General features: G+C 43.5%; 1 protein-coding gene and 1 long non-coding RNA gene across 10 annotated transcripts in view; one reads left to right on the top strand and one right to left on the bottom strand.

Annotated features, from left to right (window-relative positions):
- Positions 1-17,156, bottom strand: part of DEPDC5 (DEP domain containing 5, GATOR1 subcomplex subunit) — a 401,482-nt gene that overhangs the window by 78,942 nt on the left and 305,384 nt on the right. For 6 of the 9 annotated variants that reach the window (XM_069215090.1, XM_069215098.1, XM_069215096.1 and 3 more), the window contains 2 exons: positions 3,776-4,000; positions 1,314-1,483 (listed from right to left, as the gene is read on the bottom strand). In XM_069215090.1, coding sequence (XP_069071191.1) covers positions 1,314-1,483; positions 3,776-4,000 — 395 coding nt within the window. The remainder of the gene's footprint in view (positions 1-1,313; positions 1,484-3,775; positions 4,001-17,156) is intronic. The other 3 variants (XM_069215095.1, XM_069215097.1, XM_069215094.1) reach the window with 3 other exon arrangements.
- LOC138266366 (uncharacterized) overlaps positions 8,731-17,156 on the top strand; it is a 73,635-nt gene continuing 65,209 nt past the window's right edge. The window contains exon 1 of the long non-coding RNA XR_011199494.1: positions 8,731-8,779. This is a non-coding gene — a long non-coding RNA (uncharacterized lncRNA). The remainder of the gene's footprint in view (positions 8,780-17,156) is intronic.

Below are 17,156 nucleotides of genomic sequence, written 5' to 3'. Positions count from 1 at the left end.
TCGGCATCTTCAACTTCGACCGACACCAGCCTTTATGAGTCTACAATTATATTTGTTGAGGTAGAATGGCTTCCCAGTCCAGAATTGCCTTTGGATTCATCCTGGTGCAATCTCTGCAAGACCTGAAGTGATGCAACAAACCCAAGCACCAGAGGCAAATCTGGTGAAGGTCTATCATGGAAATCCGTTTGCGAAAGTCCCTGTAGGGCTTAAGTCATGTAGTTTGTGGAGTAGATATATCCCTTGCACACTGAATTTTTTTTTTACAAGAAATTCTGTCACACAACAGAAAAGTTGAGGAAGAGAGCTCTGGATCCACATCCGAAGGTATGGAAAGAAAGGAACTGACATCAGTACACAGGGGTGGTGATTATATGGGGTTCGGGCATGACTTATGGGATGGAACAGAGTCGACATGGAGCTGCCCAATGCCACCTACTGATGCGCAAGGGAATTGCTAGAAAAAAATCCAGATCCAGTCTAGTGGTTGGTCCAAAGTGAGGAATCTATGGTTAGAAGTATCCACCAGAAAGAGTTGTACTTGGCCCAGTTTGAACAGCCATAGGAAAATGGACCCCAGAAGACCGGAGGCAAATTATCTCAACGACAATGGTTGGGGCCCAGTATGCCTGGCTCACCTATGACGCCTGAAAGGGATGTTACACTTATGAAAACAGCAAAGCATGCAATCTACTCCAGTGGTATACACCAAGCACAGGTAAAAAGGCAGACAATTAAGCTATTCATATTCTTTAAATGCTGAAATCAAAAACAATGTGACCAGGGATTGACTGCTCAACAGGGAAATTATGGGATTTCAGAGCAAATCCAAGCCGCTGGTAGAAATGGGGCAGAGCCCAGTCACAGGAATCCTGAAATGTGAATGAATCTGCCAAGGCTGTACCAGGCTATTATAGGCACCAGGGTACTCTACCAAAATACTGTTTTTTAAATGTCATCCTGCACAAATAATGTAGTCATAATATTGATTGTCACATTATTGTGAAGGTACACACAGGTAAGTACAGACTTATTTTTCTTAATACCACATATTAATAGCTAAATATATATCTTCATGCTGCATAGACGTAGAATCTATACTTAGCTAAATATATTTAAATTCACAATATTTTCATAGATATTCTTACAACAATATTTTTGTAGGATGATCTTTTTCCCTCCATATTCTCAAATGCAACTATATGTCTGGCCAGGAGTCTTACATATTCCATAATGGCCTGTGGGTTGCAAACAATATAGGAAAGTATCTGCACAGCAACCACCTTAGACAGGATCTCTTGAGAGCAGCTCACCATCTCAAAGAGCACTGCTGCTGTCACTGCCATCCAATGCAGCTTGATCTCAAAAGCGGCATTCAATGAGAAATTTCCATGGTAGTAGCAGCTGCACCACTCCAGCCGGTCACTTCGGTTGTTGACATCCACATCCAGTGTTACTGTCCTCTGCTCAGGCACTTGAGCTGCTACGGTGGAATGGAAAGCAAGAAAATAAAAGCAGTCAGTATTCTGGCTTGCAGTGTGATAAGGCATAACTGGCTCAACCAGATACTACTGCAAAGCAACAGGCGCAGGTCTATGGTTAGCGGATCATTCACAGTTAGGCAAGAACAATGATCACTAACCAGTCTACAGACTACTCACTACTGCATGCAGGATTTTCCCACCACAGGGAATATGGTTTTGGGAATCATCGACAACGACTAACATTTGTTGGGGAACGGTAACATGATCATTAATTTGAGGAGAGGGGGATTTGAGATTTAGGAGAAAGTAATTATACAAAGCTTGCTCCAAAGCCCATATAATTGCATGCAGATTTGTATCACAGACTGACATTTAGGGAACAGAGGTGGGAGGAAGGGAAGGTGAAGAAAAAAAATCAACTGCATGCAGCCCGAGCCAAGAGTGGAACCAATAAACTCACATGGACGTAAGAATGGAAGGGCTGTGATCAGGCTCTTCCCTCTGAAAATAAGGCATTAGCATTCCAATCTCAATGATGGGTGATTTCCACCACCTCTCTGCTACTACTTGAAAGTCACTTGATATTTGACATCCAAACATATTTTATTTCTTACTTTCTGTTCAAGAGTATCCACTATGCCCGCCTCCAGTCATGGACTATAAGGGACTGAAATAAAAATTAAAAGTAAAGTAACTGTGGATGGCTAAGACTTGATGGTTGAGAAAAGCGAAGGCACATACAAGAGCACAGTGACTGTGTAGTTGAAATCTCTGAAGTAAGAAGGATATTGCAAGCTTTTGAAAAGCAAATAGCATGCTCCTTCCACACCAAGAGGGACATTGACTGCTCTCAGCCTTCAAACTGTATCCCATCTCACAAAAACTGGGGATTCACCAATTTAATGCTCCACCAACCGTCTACAATAAATTCTCTATGTTTCATAATGGCCCATTCTAAGTAAACTTCAAGCAATAAATGAAAACACAAACATTTTCAAAGAGGCCCTGTCCCAGCATCATTTTTTCAAGGACAACTTCATGAACACATGTTAAGTACCAGGTGCACTGAACATCTTTCTATGACATCTTTTCAACTAATATCTCTGACCTGTCTTCTACCAGTACCTTGGAATCTGCTTTATAAAGAGCTCCACTCACCAGTACTTGACAACCATCTTTGGCATTGCATCTGCCAGGAATCCTATAAGTATCTTTTAAAATGCACAACCATTTACCAATACCTCTCAATCATCTTGTATACAGAGTCTCATGGACCGTCGTCTCTCAATCATCTTTTATTGAGGATCTGATCCAACAAAATCCTGGAATAATTGTATCTGTAGTGGCTCAACTGTCACAAGCTTTCGGTCCACATTTCTCCTGGTGCCCTACACAGTATGCAATGTCACACTTTCCAACTTTGTAAATGCCAGGCGATCTGACCAAAGTTTCCAATATCATTCAAGTGTCCAGAGTTTTGACTCAACTCCCTTTAATGTTTTCAACATTTGGTCCCATTTCCCATTAATGTTCCCAGCATTCATTTGTTCAGCCATGCCTTCCTCTAGCATTCCAACTTGTGGGTGTTCTGCCAACAGCATTCCCAAATGTAGTCCCCTGTCTGGTACCCCACTGGTGTTTGTCAGGTGCTCTGATCATCCAAGTGCCCAACCCATCCTGGATTAGACCTCCCTGCATTAGCAGCCCCAACCTCTGGTAGTCCTGCAAGATCTGGAACCAGATTCAGGTACTTTACCCCATCTTCTACCAGACTTCTCTATTTCCAGACACCCTGCTCCATCTTATACTTGTTACCCACCTCATGCGGCCTGCCCCATACTGTGCTAGACCTATCCACTTCCAGGTGCGCTTTCACATCTTGTACTAGGGTTCCCAACTTTTAAGAGCAAGGTCCAGCTTTCCCTGGGATCCGAATGCCAGTGGATTTTAACTTCTTTTCCCAGCATACCAGGTTTGCCCACTTAATGTTTCTAAATCACCTTTGTGAGTAAAAGAGGAATTTGGTTTCCATATTCATTTGAGTAATGGGTTCTCTTCTGAAACTGAACATGCCACTTAACAGCATACATAAATGCGACGTTGAGTGGTTTTCTTACCAAATCAGTGTTGAGAGGTGTGAAGGTCAGCATCACAATTGCTTAGAGGAAGTTAGGTAGCTTTGCTAATCGTCCATGTGAGATCATTCTCTTGACACTCGGCGCTGACCCGCTCCCTGATGAAGGCCTCCCCTCCTCTGCATCCCCAAGCGGCAGTCTGTACTATGTATCTACCTAACAATGCTGCTGCCTGGCTCCGTCCTCCAAAGCTGCGGCTAAAGGAGCTGTGCCTACTTGCATAAGAAGCGGGACGGCTGGGCAACCAGGGCAGGAGAAAGGCTGGGATTTCCGAGTGCAGTAGCTCCTCTGCCACAAATGCAACCTCAAACCACTTCCTCTGGAATGCTGTGAAATCGTCCATAGCCGTGGTGTGCCAGGTGTTGGGCTGCGAGGGTCCTGCTGTGGAGAACAAGACAGAGATAAGAAAATTATGAAGGATGGTGGAACAACCACTGACATCTTTTAATGAACAGGTGTCAGAAAAGATGTGATTGTATCACAATTTAACTTATTGAATATTCAGCCTGACGAAAACAAAAGGCCTGATTCAAAACCTACATCCTCAAATCTAAGAGGGTGAATCTCCACCTCTTGCATCTTTCAATGGGGAGATCTAAGCACATGTAAGTGTACTACTTAGTAGTAAATGTGGGAAGACCCAGGGACAGTGGTGGGTAAATGGGGAATATCTACTAGAAAAATGGAAAAGGGTTAGAGAAAGGTAAGAAGGGGTTTATGGAAGGATAGGAATACGTACATAACAAAGTGAACTGATACTGTAACATGCATATCTCGAAACACATGGCAAGGCAATACACGAAGACAAAAAAGCGTTCTTTTTTTGTCTATGATGGGATTGACGTATTTGAGAAGGGAGTCATTAGGACTCTCAAGACCCTTAGATTCAAAAGGGAAAACAAACCTCCCAATTGAACAGCAACACAGAGGAAAGCCCTCTCTGAACTGCAGGGGAGAGATGACATTGTGATTTGCAACTCTGACAAGGGTGCGAATATTGTTATTATGTCTAAGGAGAATTATCTTGCTGAAGGTCACAAACAATTATCTGACATTACATGCTACACCCCTAGTTCCAAATCTGACATTGACAGCACCAACAAAACATACTGGGACAGATCTATGGACTGGAGGGACAAGGGCCTCCTGGAGTGGGGGGGATATCAGTTTTTGTTGGACAAACATCCTAGGATCCCAGTATTATACCATCTCCCTACAATACACAAAAATCCAATAAACCCACTAGGTCGACCTATTGTGTCCTCCTTGAACTCTTAGAAAGCACCTCAAGGTATGTTGATTTTTTTTCTTACAGCCATTAGTTGAGATACTTCCATCCTATGTACGTGACAGTGGGGATTTTCTCAGTATTATTGAGGGCATTAGGGGGAAGGAAGATTACTTACTGGAGGGCTTGGATGTAAGTAGCCTCTATACGAATATTCCCCATCATTTTGGCATTAAGGCATGAAGGCACTTTCTTAGAGCAAGGTCACTGTCCCTCTTCCTGCATAACAAAATGATCCTGGACATGATAGACTTTTGTTTAAAAAAACAACTATTTTGTTTTTGATGGCCAATTTTACCATCAGACCCAGGGCACAGCAATGGGAGCTTGTTTCGCCCCCCAGCTACGCATGTCTGTACAAGGGCTGGTGGGAGGAACAGGTTGTGTCTAATATCCATCTTTATGACAACCATGTGGTGCTCTGGGCAAGGTACATTGATTACATATTTGTCATCTGGAAAGGATCTGAACAACTTGCTGAGGAGTTTGTTAGGGAGCTCAGTGCTAATGATTTGACACCAGTACTATTCACAAGCATTCCCTTGAGTTCCTTGATCTCAAACTAGAAGTCCATAATTCCACTCTTGGGAATAAATTATTGCAGAAAGACATTGTGGGCAACAGCATATTACACGCTACCAGCAGTCACCCCAGAAATCTGATATATAGTATACCTTAGGGGGAACTCATCAGAGCAAGACGCAATTGCAGCAGTGACACTGCCTTTGTACAAGACAAACAAGTGATGGTAGACCGTTTTCGCCAAAGAGGATATGACACCAAAACCCTCTCGGCAGTGGTTACCAAAGTCAACATGATTAAAAAGGAAAATATACTAATATGACCAAATCAACCACCAAGGGAGGGGTCCACATCAGTTTCACTACAACCTATAATAGTCAGGCCAAAGAGATTTGCAGAATCCTCCACAAACATTGGAATGTCTTTAAAACAGAGGACACCATATCATAGTATATATCTACTCAACCCATTATCACTTTTAGGAGAAATAGGAATTTGAAGGATGTCTTATGCCACAGTATGATTATAAGAACATCTGATTCTTTGGGTAAAATAAAAACACCAGACTTTGTGCCTTGCGGGAATTCTAAGGCCTGCAAATTCAGCAAGAAAGTACATCCTTCACCATATCTAGGACAGCTAATGTATTTAAAATTACCAAGGACTATCCTGCAACTCTGATTTTTATGTATAAGCGCTCAAATGCCCATGTAATTTCCTATACATAGGCAGTACAATTCATATAGCCAAGAAGAGCATTTTAGAACACATGCATGTGATAAACTATCAAGACAAACAATATCTAGTGGCCATGCATTTTAAGGAACATCATTCCAGCAACAGTAGCTGTTGGACCTGGCCTTTTCACAGGGTCATCCCCAAAAGTTTTGCCTCCTTCCTCCTATTTTTTCTGACCTGTTGTAGTTGGCTTTTGAACTCTGGGCACTTTATCACTGCTAACCAGTGCTAAAGTGCATATGCTCTCTGTGTGAATTTTACTGTTGATTGGTCTATCCATGATTGGCTATTTGATTTACTTGTAAGACTCTAGTAGAGTGCACTATATGTGCCTAGGGCCTGTAGATTAAATGCTAGTAGTGGGCATGCAGCACTGATTGTGCCACCCACTTAAGTAGCCCCTTTACCTTGTCTCAGGCCTGCCATTGCAAAGCCTGTGTGTGCAGTTTCACTGCCACTTCGACTTGGCATTTAAAAGTACTTTCCAAGCCTAAAACTCCCCTTTTTCTACATATTTGTCACCCCTAATGTGTGCCCTAGGTAACCCCTAGTGCAGGGTGGGTAAAAGGCAGGACATGTACCTGTGTAGTTTATATGTCCTGGTAGTGTAAAACTCCTAAATTTGTTTTTACACTACTGTGAGGCCTGCTCCCTTCATAGGCTAACATTGGGGCTGCCCTCATACATTGTTGAAGTGGTAGCTGCTGATCTGAAAGGAGTAGGAAGGTCATATTTAGTATGGCCAGAATAGTAATACAAAATCCTGCTGACTGGTGAAGTTGGATTTAATATTACTATTTTTAGACATCCCACTTTTAGAAAGTGAGCATTTCTCTGCACTTAAATCTTTCTGTGCCTTACAATCCACGTCTGGCTAGGTTTAGTTGACAGCTCCTTGTGCATTCACTCAGACACACCCCAAACACAGGGTACTCAGCCTCACTTGCATACATCTGCATTTTGAATGGGTCTTCCTGGGCTGGGAGGGTGGAGGGCCTACCCTCACACAAAGGACTGCCACACCTCCTACTGGGACCGTGGCAGACAGGATTGAACTGAAAGGGGGCCTGGTGCACTTCTTAGCCACTCTTTGAAGTCTCTCCCACTTCAAAGGCACATTTTAGTATAAAACAGGGCCTCTGCCCTACCACTTCAGACACTTGCTGGAGAAGAAACCTGAACCAGAACCTGCATCCTGCCAAGAAGAACTGCCTGGCTGCTCAAAGGACTCGCCTGACTGCTTTCTACAAAGGACTGCTGCCTTGCTGAACTCTTGTCTTGCTGCAAAAGTGCTCTCCAAGGGCTTGAATAGAGCTTGCCTCCTGTTCCCTGAAGTCTCACGACCAAAACGACTTCTCTTTTTCAATTGGACTCCTTGTGCGCTGACAAATTCGACGCACAGCTTGCTCCGCGGTGAAAAATTCACTGCACGCCGATCCGGAAAGACACCGCTCGGCGCGACGCCTGCGGTGCAACCGAAACTTCGACGCACGGCCCACCTGGACAATGCCGCCCGACTTCCAGAGAGGAAATCGACGCAACGCCTGCCGTGAGGAAGAAAATTCCATGCACAGCCCACCGGAACGACACGCAGCCGAATAACAAGCCTAGGACTCCAGGCACAGACCCTGGGACATCTGGTAATCCCGCGACCCACAGAAGGAGATGGTCCGCGTGCCGGAAAACAACACACGTCTTCCCCGAGTGAAAAATAACGACGCAAGTCTGTTTGTGAAGGGGCGAAACCGACGCACACACCATTTTTCTTCCCGGAGAATGACGCACGTCTCCCCGCGTGGAAAATAACGACGCAAGTCTGTGTGTGAAGGGGTGAAACCGACGCACACACCATTTTTCCACGCATCTCCTCCTCTGCGGCTCTCTGTGGAGATTTTTCACTCCAAACCAGGTAGTTTGTGCTTGAAAGAGACTTTGTTTGCTTTTTAAAGACTTAAGACACTTTATATCACTTTTCAGTGATATCTCTACAATTTCATATTGCATCTTTTATCGTTTTGACCTGCAAATAACCCGATAAATATTATATATTTTTCTAAACACTGTGTGGTGTATTTTTGTGGTACTATATTGTGTTATTGTATGATTTATTGCACAAATGCTTTACACATTGCCTTCTAAGTTAAGCCTGACTGCTCAGTGCCAAGCTACCAGAGGGTGGGCACAGGATAATTTGGATTGTGTGTGACTTACCATGACTACAGTGAGGGTTCTTGCTAGGACAGGGGGTAACCTGACTGCCAACCAAAAACCCAATTTCTAACAGTAGCCTTCTATAATTCTTTGCTGTAGATCGGGCCCCCCCTAGTATCCGTGGTGGGGACAGGGGATTGTAACTGTGCAAACTGGAGTCTAGATATATTATTATAAGGTTTAACACACTTCATCCTTTAGGATTAAATATGGATGAAGAATTATCTGTATGTTTGGGTTGAACTGAAATTGAGTCTGAACATACTAGGTCATGGTTTCTCTGCTAACTTCTTTTCTTCTCTTTTTTGTAATATCCCTAATTTTAACATTTCTTATATCCCTTTTTTATGCAGGTGGTATGTGGGATCTCTGTTGAGGTGTTATCTGGCTGCTTGAGCTAAGTACGCTTTTCGTTTCATATATTGCTTTGCCACGAGTTGTGAGATATGCAAATTATAGTATCAGTTCACTTTATGTTATGTACGTATTCCTTTGTCAACAGAAATGGCTCAGTTGTGCTACACTGCATAAAGATGTTATATGGATCTCTGGGATTAAGCATGTTTGTGTAAATATATGTTCAATGTAATTACCCACTTGGGCAGGATCCTGTTTAGAATCTGGGAAACTTCTTCCAGGGCTGTGTACTACGGTATTTTAGCACATATCAGCTAATTCTCCCCACTTTCCCACAGTCTGTGCTATACTAATCATTAGGGCACAGGACATCAATACATGTAAAACGAGAAGATTATTTGCCTTTACCCATCATTATATTATGACTGCGATTGGAATATGTAATATTGTATTTGATGATTCCTTTACTTAATTATGATTTTCTAGGCAAAAGTCATTATTTCAAGATGGCACTTCTTTACTTTGTTACTGTGGCAGTCCTTTATTTATGTTTGCATCACTGGGAAAGTTTACTTAATGTCTGTCCTTTATGTTGACTGTCACTCGGTATCAAGACACCTAGTGTTGAAACGCATTGACTGCGTTGCCTCAATAAAATCTTACTACATTTTCGCCAGGAGTTTGCGTGGGTTTCTCCTGCATTATGGAGTGGTTTTCTACAGTTGATTTGGGTTCCCACACTCGTCCACGTGCTGCAATTTAGGGATTGGGGAGCCCGTGGGACACATTGCAATTGTTGTTGTTAATATTGTACTACATTATTTTACATTTCTATTCAAATATTTGAAATTGTTTCTTAAACATTAATAAACTTTAATAATTTTCCCAGTAGCTTCCAATGGGGAGATCTCTGTCACAGTGGTGGAGAACTCCACCTACATGTGAACAGTGACTAGTAGTTAATTGTCACTTGTAAATTTAGAATTAGATGTCTCCACCCTCTAAAATGAGGGAGTGAGACATGAAACTCTACACTTAGATGTAAATCTACACTCTGGAATCGGGATTAGCATGCAGCTGTAGATTAACATCTAGGTGCAGAAGAAGATTTTAAAAGGAGTAAATTTACAAGTGATAAATTTGCCTATCATGAATAGGCCCAGAGTGACGAAATTAACTTGTCAAATAATTTAATTAAAGAGTTAGTGACTTACTTAAAGTGTTAATGCCTTAATAAGGGCCTGATTTATATATTGGCGGATGGGTTACTCTGTCACAAAGGTGACGGGTATCCGATCCACTAAAATCTAAATCCCATTATTTTCTACGGGATTTAGAGTTCGGCAGATGGGAAATCCGTCATTGATGTGACAGAGTAGCCCATCTGCCAATATCTAAATCAGGTCCTTAATCTCTACCGCTTGTATGTTTTCCATGGGGAGATCTCGGCACATGTAAGTGTACTGCTTAGTAGTACATGTGGGAAGACACATTTTCATAAATGTTATTTACCTGAATTCATTTTTATTGTAATTTGCGCCTATAGAACCAGAACCCAAGCACCTTGTTTATTTAAACCTCTTTCACCATAAAGTCCCTTATTAAGGCTTACTCAAATTTTCCCATTTGCGTGTAAACAGGAGTTCCTGCCCAAAATGAGACGTCTGAGTAATGCACTCATTTGGCTGGAATCACCTCGGGTGATTCCAGAGACAACTTCACCAGGTCAAACCTGGCAGAATATGTTCAAAGCAAAAGGCTTGAGTTTTGGGAATTACTGCCAGAAATTGAAGCAGTAACACCAAATTGCCCATAATTCCCTATTCTACAGGTCACAAATTGTGCTTTTATGGTAATTCTGCCTACCAAAATGAATGCTACCCATGAAAAATTAGCGTACCTAAATTCATGATACCGTTGGATTGATGTTCACAGTGGAAAGGATGATGCTGCAAAAATGGAGGAAAGACTTCCTTAGCTCTGAATTGATCTGCCTCGTAAGATTTACGGTCTCCAATGTTTTTTAGCCTGATTTACATTTCATTCCAGATTTACAACTCAATACATTCATATTTTTAACTCCAAGTCTCAGGATTCATAATCCTGACTGTAAACCTAGTTTCTTCACATCATGGGGCTAATTACCTATTTGCTGCTCAACATGTAGTCAGGTTTTATTTTCATTAAATTAGTTTGGTTCAAGGAATCTTCGAAGAACTGGATTCTTACCATAATGATGGTCAGTACAAGACGCAATGAAATGGGTAAATGAAGCAAGGTCAGCCCCACAAAGCACACCTGTATTTCCCATGTTCCTGCCCAATACCTAATAACTATTTGGGAGGCAGAGGCACCAGAAGAGATCTGCAGGTCACAAGTTCAAACCCTAGCAAGGTCAACTCTGCACTCCATTCTTTCGAGGTTGATAATTTGTGTACCATTACATTTGGTGAGAGTAACACTTGTTATTTGTGTCACTTGGGCAAAACAGACATGATGTGGTCTATAAAAAATAAGTTACTCCCATGGTTATACAGATAACACCCTGAAACCTTCACAGTCACCGTGTGTCAGACTTCGGGTTGCAGAGAAAGAAGTGAATTGTGATTCACTATGTAGATTAAAAAGAATGTATTTAAAAACTGTGTAAATGTTTTTGAAACATATACTTTTTACACTGTACATTAAATCCTACTTTGTTATATTCTGATGCAATGCACAGATGCAAGGCAGAGGTGGTTCACGTCATACATTGCATCAAGGAGAGAAGAATGGGTGTAATTAGGGGATAATCACCAGACTCTCTGCATCAGGAAGAGTAGTTCTGATTGAAGACTGAGCTATGTTCAGTTTCTAAGATAAAAAAGAACACGCTATGGCCCCAGCCTCCAGTAACCTCTCCCGTACGTAGGGTTGTCACTTAGCCATTGTTTTTCAAACATGGCTGCTTATGCCGGTAAAAAAAAAAAAAGTACAAAATATGCAAATGTGGCATGTTTTCACTTTATCACCGTCCCTCATTTTGGTAGTTGAACTAAACGGCTCTAGACAGCCAAGGTAGGGAAGCGAATTGACATCCAAGGTAACAACAGCCGCACTTAGAAACTCAGACATAAAATTCTGCTCTCTTTCCTTCAACTTTACTTTTTGTTTCCTTGATCTTGTGCTCTTGAGTTCATGCTTAAAATGTACTTGTCTTACTAAGCACTTCTCAAATATCACCCAATTTGTTCTTCCATCCTTGTATGCAAGACTATCTCCTAAGAATTGATTCCAGTCAAAGGACCATGTTTGTGACAGGAACATATCAAGAGAACATCACAAAGAGGAGGATAGCATCTTCCTTCACTGTATGATTATTCTTGGAAAGATCCATAGGGCAAGAATAACAGCTGCAACCAAAGACACATTCATCGCAATGTCAGGAAAGGTTTGTGAATCAACCAAAACAAACAAAAGCACAACACGCCTGGAGGTTGTAGAGGTAAAACCCCTATGTCTACACTGTTCATGTTTTACTTTTTCTGGCCTGCACTGTGATTTCCCCCCGTAAACCTGACCATCTGCAAGTCCACTCAGACATTCAACAGCAGAACCTAGGCTCCACTCCACAGGGGAGGCTGAAGGGGAGAGGCTGAAGGCCCCCTTGCATATGTTCCTGCACACCCTGCTGGCAGAAGCTGAAAACTGTCACATCAGATCGAGCTACGGGGTGAGTGTGAGAGATGATCAAAGTTCATGGTTGGCCCTCTACAGGGCAGAGGTTGAACCTGGCCTTCCCTTGTAAAATACACGCTGTCCCCATTATTGGGGCCTTTACTTTCTCCTTATAGTGTGTGACACACAGCCTCATGTTATTTGTTTATAGTGACTTACTGCATAGTCCCTATATTACACTCCGGGTCACATCTTTTTCGGGCCATAACTCGCTCGGGCCTTCTGTGTATCTGGGTGTATTATAGTTTTGGCTTCCCTAACTTTTCCATTTACAACTAAAGACCTGTTCTCATTCTAAGCTGTAGTTCTGATTGTGCACTGAGTGTACAAAATATAATCACATAGTATCCGATTTCCAAATGCTCTGCCATCTCCTAGAGTAAACGTGATTGATTGCTTCTCTGCTCTTATATGGTCAGTTGTACAGAGCGAGTATCTTGGTTAACCAACTGTAATGCAATAGTCCCAGAGACTCTTCATTCCTCTTGGGGCACTACAGTATCTACCTGGTGGTGATGGAAAATGCCCTTGCATGGTGACAGATGTTTACATCTGCTTTGAGCGCCCCAGCTGCTGTGATATCTGGATCCATAGTAATGATTTTTGGTTTGAGGTAACACAGATCATGCATGTGAGCTATGACCTCAGCCTGTCTCATGGACTGCATTGTGCTTTGATGAAAGGGGTGCCAAAAGAGCTACTCTCAGGAGGCGTAAAGCTATGGCCTTCACATGTTTTTAGTAATCAGTAGATTGAAAAGGTCCGATTTACCTATGTAACTGAAGTGGTGCCTCCTGGCCCACCCTAGCAGAGTTCAGCTGCTGTGTGCTTAACTCGACCCTTGGCCTGCAGGTATGTGCAGCACACAGATGTGTGTGTGCCTGAGAGATGGTCCAATGCAGGAGAAATTGCACGAGCGGTTGCCTGTGCACATGAGATGTACTTGTGCCTGAGAGATGGTACAGAGCAGGAGGAATAGCGTGAGCAGCTGTGCCTGTGCGTCAGGATATGCATGCACCTGTGAAAAGGGACAGCACATAGAAGATGGTGCGTGATGTGGCATGAGCATGCTAGAATGTATGTGTATCCAGGAATAAGCCACAGTAGAACAATTTACTTACCTTCGGTAACACTTTTTCTGGTAGAGACTCTATCTATCTGCAGGCTCTTCACCTTAGAATATTCTCTAGGCATCAGACTGAATCCAGAAAACCTGAACCAGTTATCACCCTCGTCCTCTCTAGGATTGACCATGCCAACTCTACATATTGGCCTAACCAAATTAGTTATTTAAAGGCTCCAAATCATCCAGAACCAGGTAGCCCATAAAATCTATAAACAACAGAAGCAAAACCACTTCAACCCTCTCCAGATAACTCTCCACTGGCTGCCTGTGGAACAAAGAACGATCTTCAAAGTCGGGTGTATCATTTTCAAATCACTCCACAAAGAAAATCCCTCTTTTATCACTTCCCGGCTACATAAGTATACTCCCAAGTGCTCATTACGATCGGCCCATTTGAACTACATATCAATCCACAAGCTCAAGAGGAAGAGGCTGGATGGCATTACAGTTTCAGTCATTGCTCCCAACCTATGGAATTCTTTCCACGTTGAAATAAGATCAACATTTTGTTACTTAGAATTCAGGAAAGCATTAGATACCTGGCTATTCAGACAAGCCTATAGCTGTAGCTAATTCTCCACTCTCCTGTATCCTCTTTTTTGTTCCCCCCTCAGTGCCATGAAAGCGACTGGTGAACATGCGCTTTATAAGCTCCATTGACATAACATAACATCTGCGTGCCAGTAGGCGGTGTTGCTTGGCTCTGCTTCGGCTGCATTGGAACTGACGCCACTGTGCCTATATATGCGCCAAGCCAGTAAGATGACATCAATTTCTTTCATGAGTATTTTCGCAACAAAAATATGGAACCATATAAAAGCCAATGTTATGTATTTTACCAGTGTGCAGTGTCTAAAGGGACCTTTTGGTAAAGAGTCCAGTTCGCAGAGTGGGGAGGGTTGGAGGGTCGGTGAGCAATCTGAGGTTAGATAGTCTCTACAAGAAAAAACATTATCGAAGATAAATTTGCAGAATCACCTCCAGGAAGGAATTGCTTGGGTATCTATTCTAAGGTGAGACATCTGCTGATAGAAGTAGAACAAGCTATTTACCTTCAATCCCCAGAATGGCTGACTGAGCATCAAAGGAATGTGATGCAAGATGTGAAGCACCCATTTATCTGATGTAATCATTGACCATTGGGGCCGGAGGGGTCTGCCACCAACAGGATGGCTGTGCTGGATGGAGGGCTCCCTAATGAGGCTTGGAGGATGCGGCAGCCGGAGAAGCATGGGCTCCACAGCCCTGTCCCCGAAAGGACTGGGCAGGCTGTTGGCCTGGGTACAACTGAGGCTGCGTACGCCCAAGGTAGCCCCTTTTGCGTCCGCAGTAGTGACAAAAGGACTATTGCTGCTGCCGAGTCAAGAGGGAAAGTCCAAAGAATGTGGCAGTGACACTCTTGCAAAAGCGCTCAAGGGCCGCATCGGCTTTGCCACCAAATAGGCAGGAGCCATCGAAGGGCATGTTAATAAGGGAAGACTGAACATTCCTGGATAACGCAGTGGAAAGTAATCAGGCATGGTGATGCAGCGCCACAGTAGAAGCCATGAATCTACCTGTTGCATAAACTGAGTCTCTGGCTCAGCTCTACAAGGTTTGTTTCAACACCCACGGGTGATGAGTGAACTTTGTTCAATGCACCAGCACTGAATGTGAAAGACAGGTTATTGTAGCCCTGCAGAACCCTACCCAATACGTAACTGAGGTCGTGTTAATGCTGTTGAGTTGCTAACAGCAGCAGCGGCTGGCACTAGAGGGCGCCAGGGCGGAGCCTACATCAATTTTCTAGTTATGTAGATGTTAAGTATCAAGAGCAATTACCATCCGCATAAGTTGTTTTTTAATTAACAAACAGAGATTTAAGCCCATGTCAAGTGCTGCCCTTAGTGTCTGGCTGCCTTTCGTCCTTGCTGAGAAGAGAGTCCGGCAGCCAGGCACTACTGTGCAACACAGCTTTTTTTTAATACAATCCCTAAGCAGGCTAAAGGGCTGACCTAGTGCCTGCTCTGGCCTGCAATTTTGTGGGGTCTGAAAAGACCTCTCATTCATGACGCAGGCATTGTCATATTTCCTAGCACTCCCAGGCATCTAAGGCACAAAGTCTGTAGTCCCAAGACAGCCTGTCAATCTTTTCCCAGACTGCAGGCACCACCCTTGCAAAACTTGTTACCTGTGACGTGATGGGAACCTTGAGCTACATGTATGCTGCAAGCAGATACACTGCCATGCTTTAGAAGGCAGAGGGTTAGAGCACATAATACGGTATTTAAAGTGCTCCCTTTGTGTGCTTTAAACTTGCAGGAGTGTTTCACTTTAGAACATCCATTCCTATCACTATACTTAGAGGCATTTACTAACACCGATCAGGCTGCCGGCCCATGTGCCAAAGTCTGCAGTTGGGGGCAGTGAAGAATAAAGGTTATCTCTTGATGCTGCATTGAGAGAGGCATAGGGCTGTTGCTCAGTACCGAGCTGTGACCCAAAGAGGCCATCACCTTGTTCTTGCCACCCGGGATCCCATATGCCAGGTGGGGGCTGCAGTGAAGACAGAGTTGTCGCCCTGTATGTGCTGCTGCGACCCTATCTGTGTATCAGGAGGAAGGGGCCGTTAAGGATGAAGAGGGCTGTCGCCCTGACTCCATTTGCAGTGGAGAAGACACTGCAGGTCACGACCTGTGAAAAGTGAGAGCAACAACTTTAAATCTCCCATCTGCGAGGATCAGAGACCTGCCCACTGATCACAGTAAAGACTTACTGCATCGGAGGAGCACCAAGGACAGCGGCCGCAGCTTCCTGCCACCTGGGCACAGCTGGGCTACTGAGGGGCACCCAGGGCCTCTGTAACACCACTCCGCGAGAGTGGATAAGATTGACAAACAGACTACCAGGCCTCGGGGAACTTGCTCTGAACTGACACGCCACTGCACATGCACTCTGAGATCTTGCTAAAGAGCCCCCCATTGAACTTCTGAGAGGGGTGTACCTTCAATTTTCTTCAATTTTGCCACAAGTGAAGACCAAATAACCATCAGTCATAAATGGGATGTGGTAATGGAATGCTAACCCAGGTAATGGCATGGGGCTTCCCTCAAGAGGGTGTGTATATTGTTTGCAGTGTATTGTATTGAACTTAGTGATTGTGGATAACTACTATTTTTACATAAAAGAAAGTATTTGACTGGACAATCATTTTTTGTGGTTGCTCGATGTAATTTGAGGTGCAAGTCTGTCCTTGCCTCATACGCACCACCTCCCTGAGACGCCTTAGACTACTCGACCACCACTACCACTTGATGTAAAGTGCTGAAGCGGCCCATAGTAGGCTGAGGCCCGGGATGTCAGGAGACAAACAACTCAACCACTGAGGTTGGGTCCAGTAATTCCTGTTTGCCCTCAGAAAGAGATTCTGAGACTACCACATATATTCTCCAATATCACTGCCCCCAGAGACAAGGGCTCACTCATGTGCAATCATACCACAGAAACGGATCCTGGACAGGCACATCACAATGCAGACCCAGCGCAGGAGGGTTTAAATCACCTAAGAGAGTAGTCTGAGGCTGTCGCTTGTATGTGAT

This window comes from Pleurodeles waltl, chromosome 11, assembly GCF_031143425.1.
Source record: "Pleurodeles waltl isolate 20211129_DDA chromosome 11, aPleWal1.hap1.20221129, whole genome shotgun sequence".
Taxonomy (NCBI): Eukaryota; Metazoa; Chordata; class Amphibia; order Caudata; family Salamandridae; genus Pleurodeles; species Pleurodeles waltl.
This window is presented reverse-complemented; position numbering and strand designations above follow the sequence as displayed.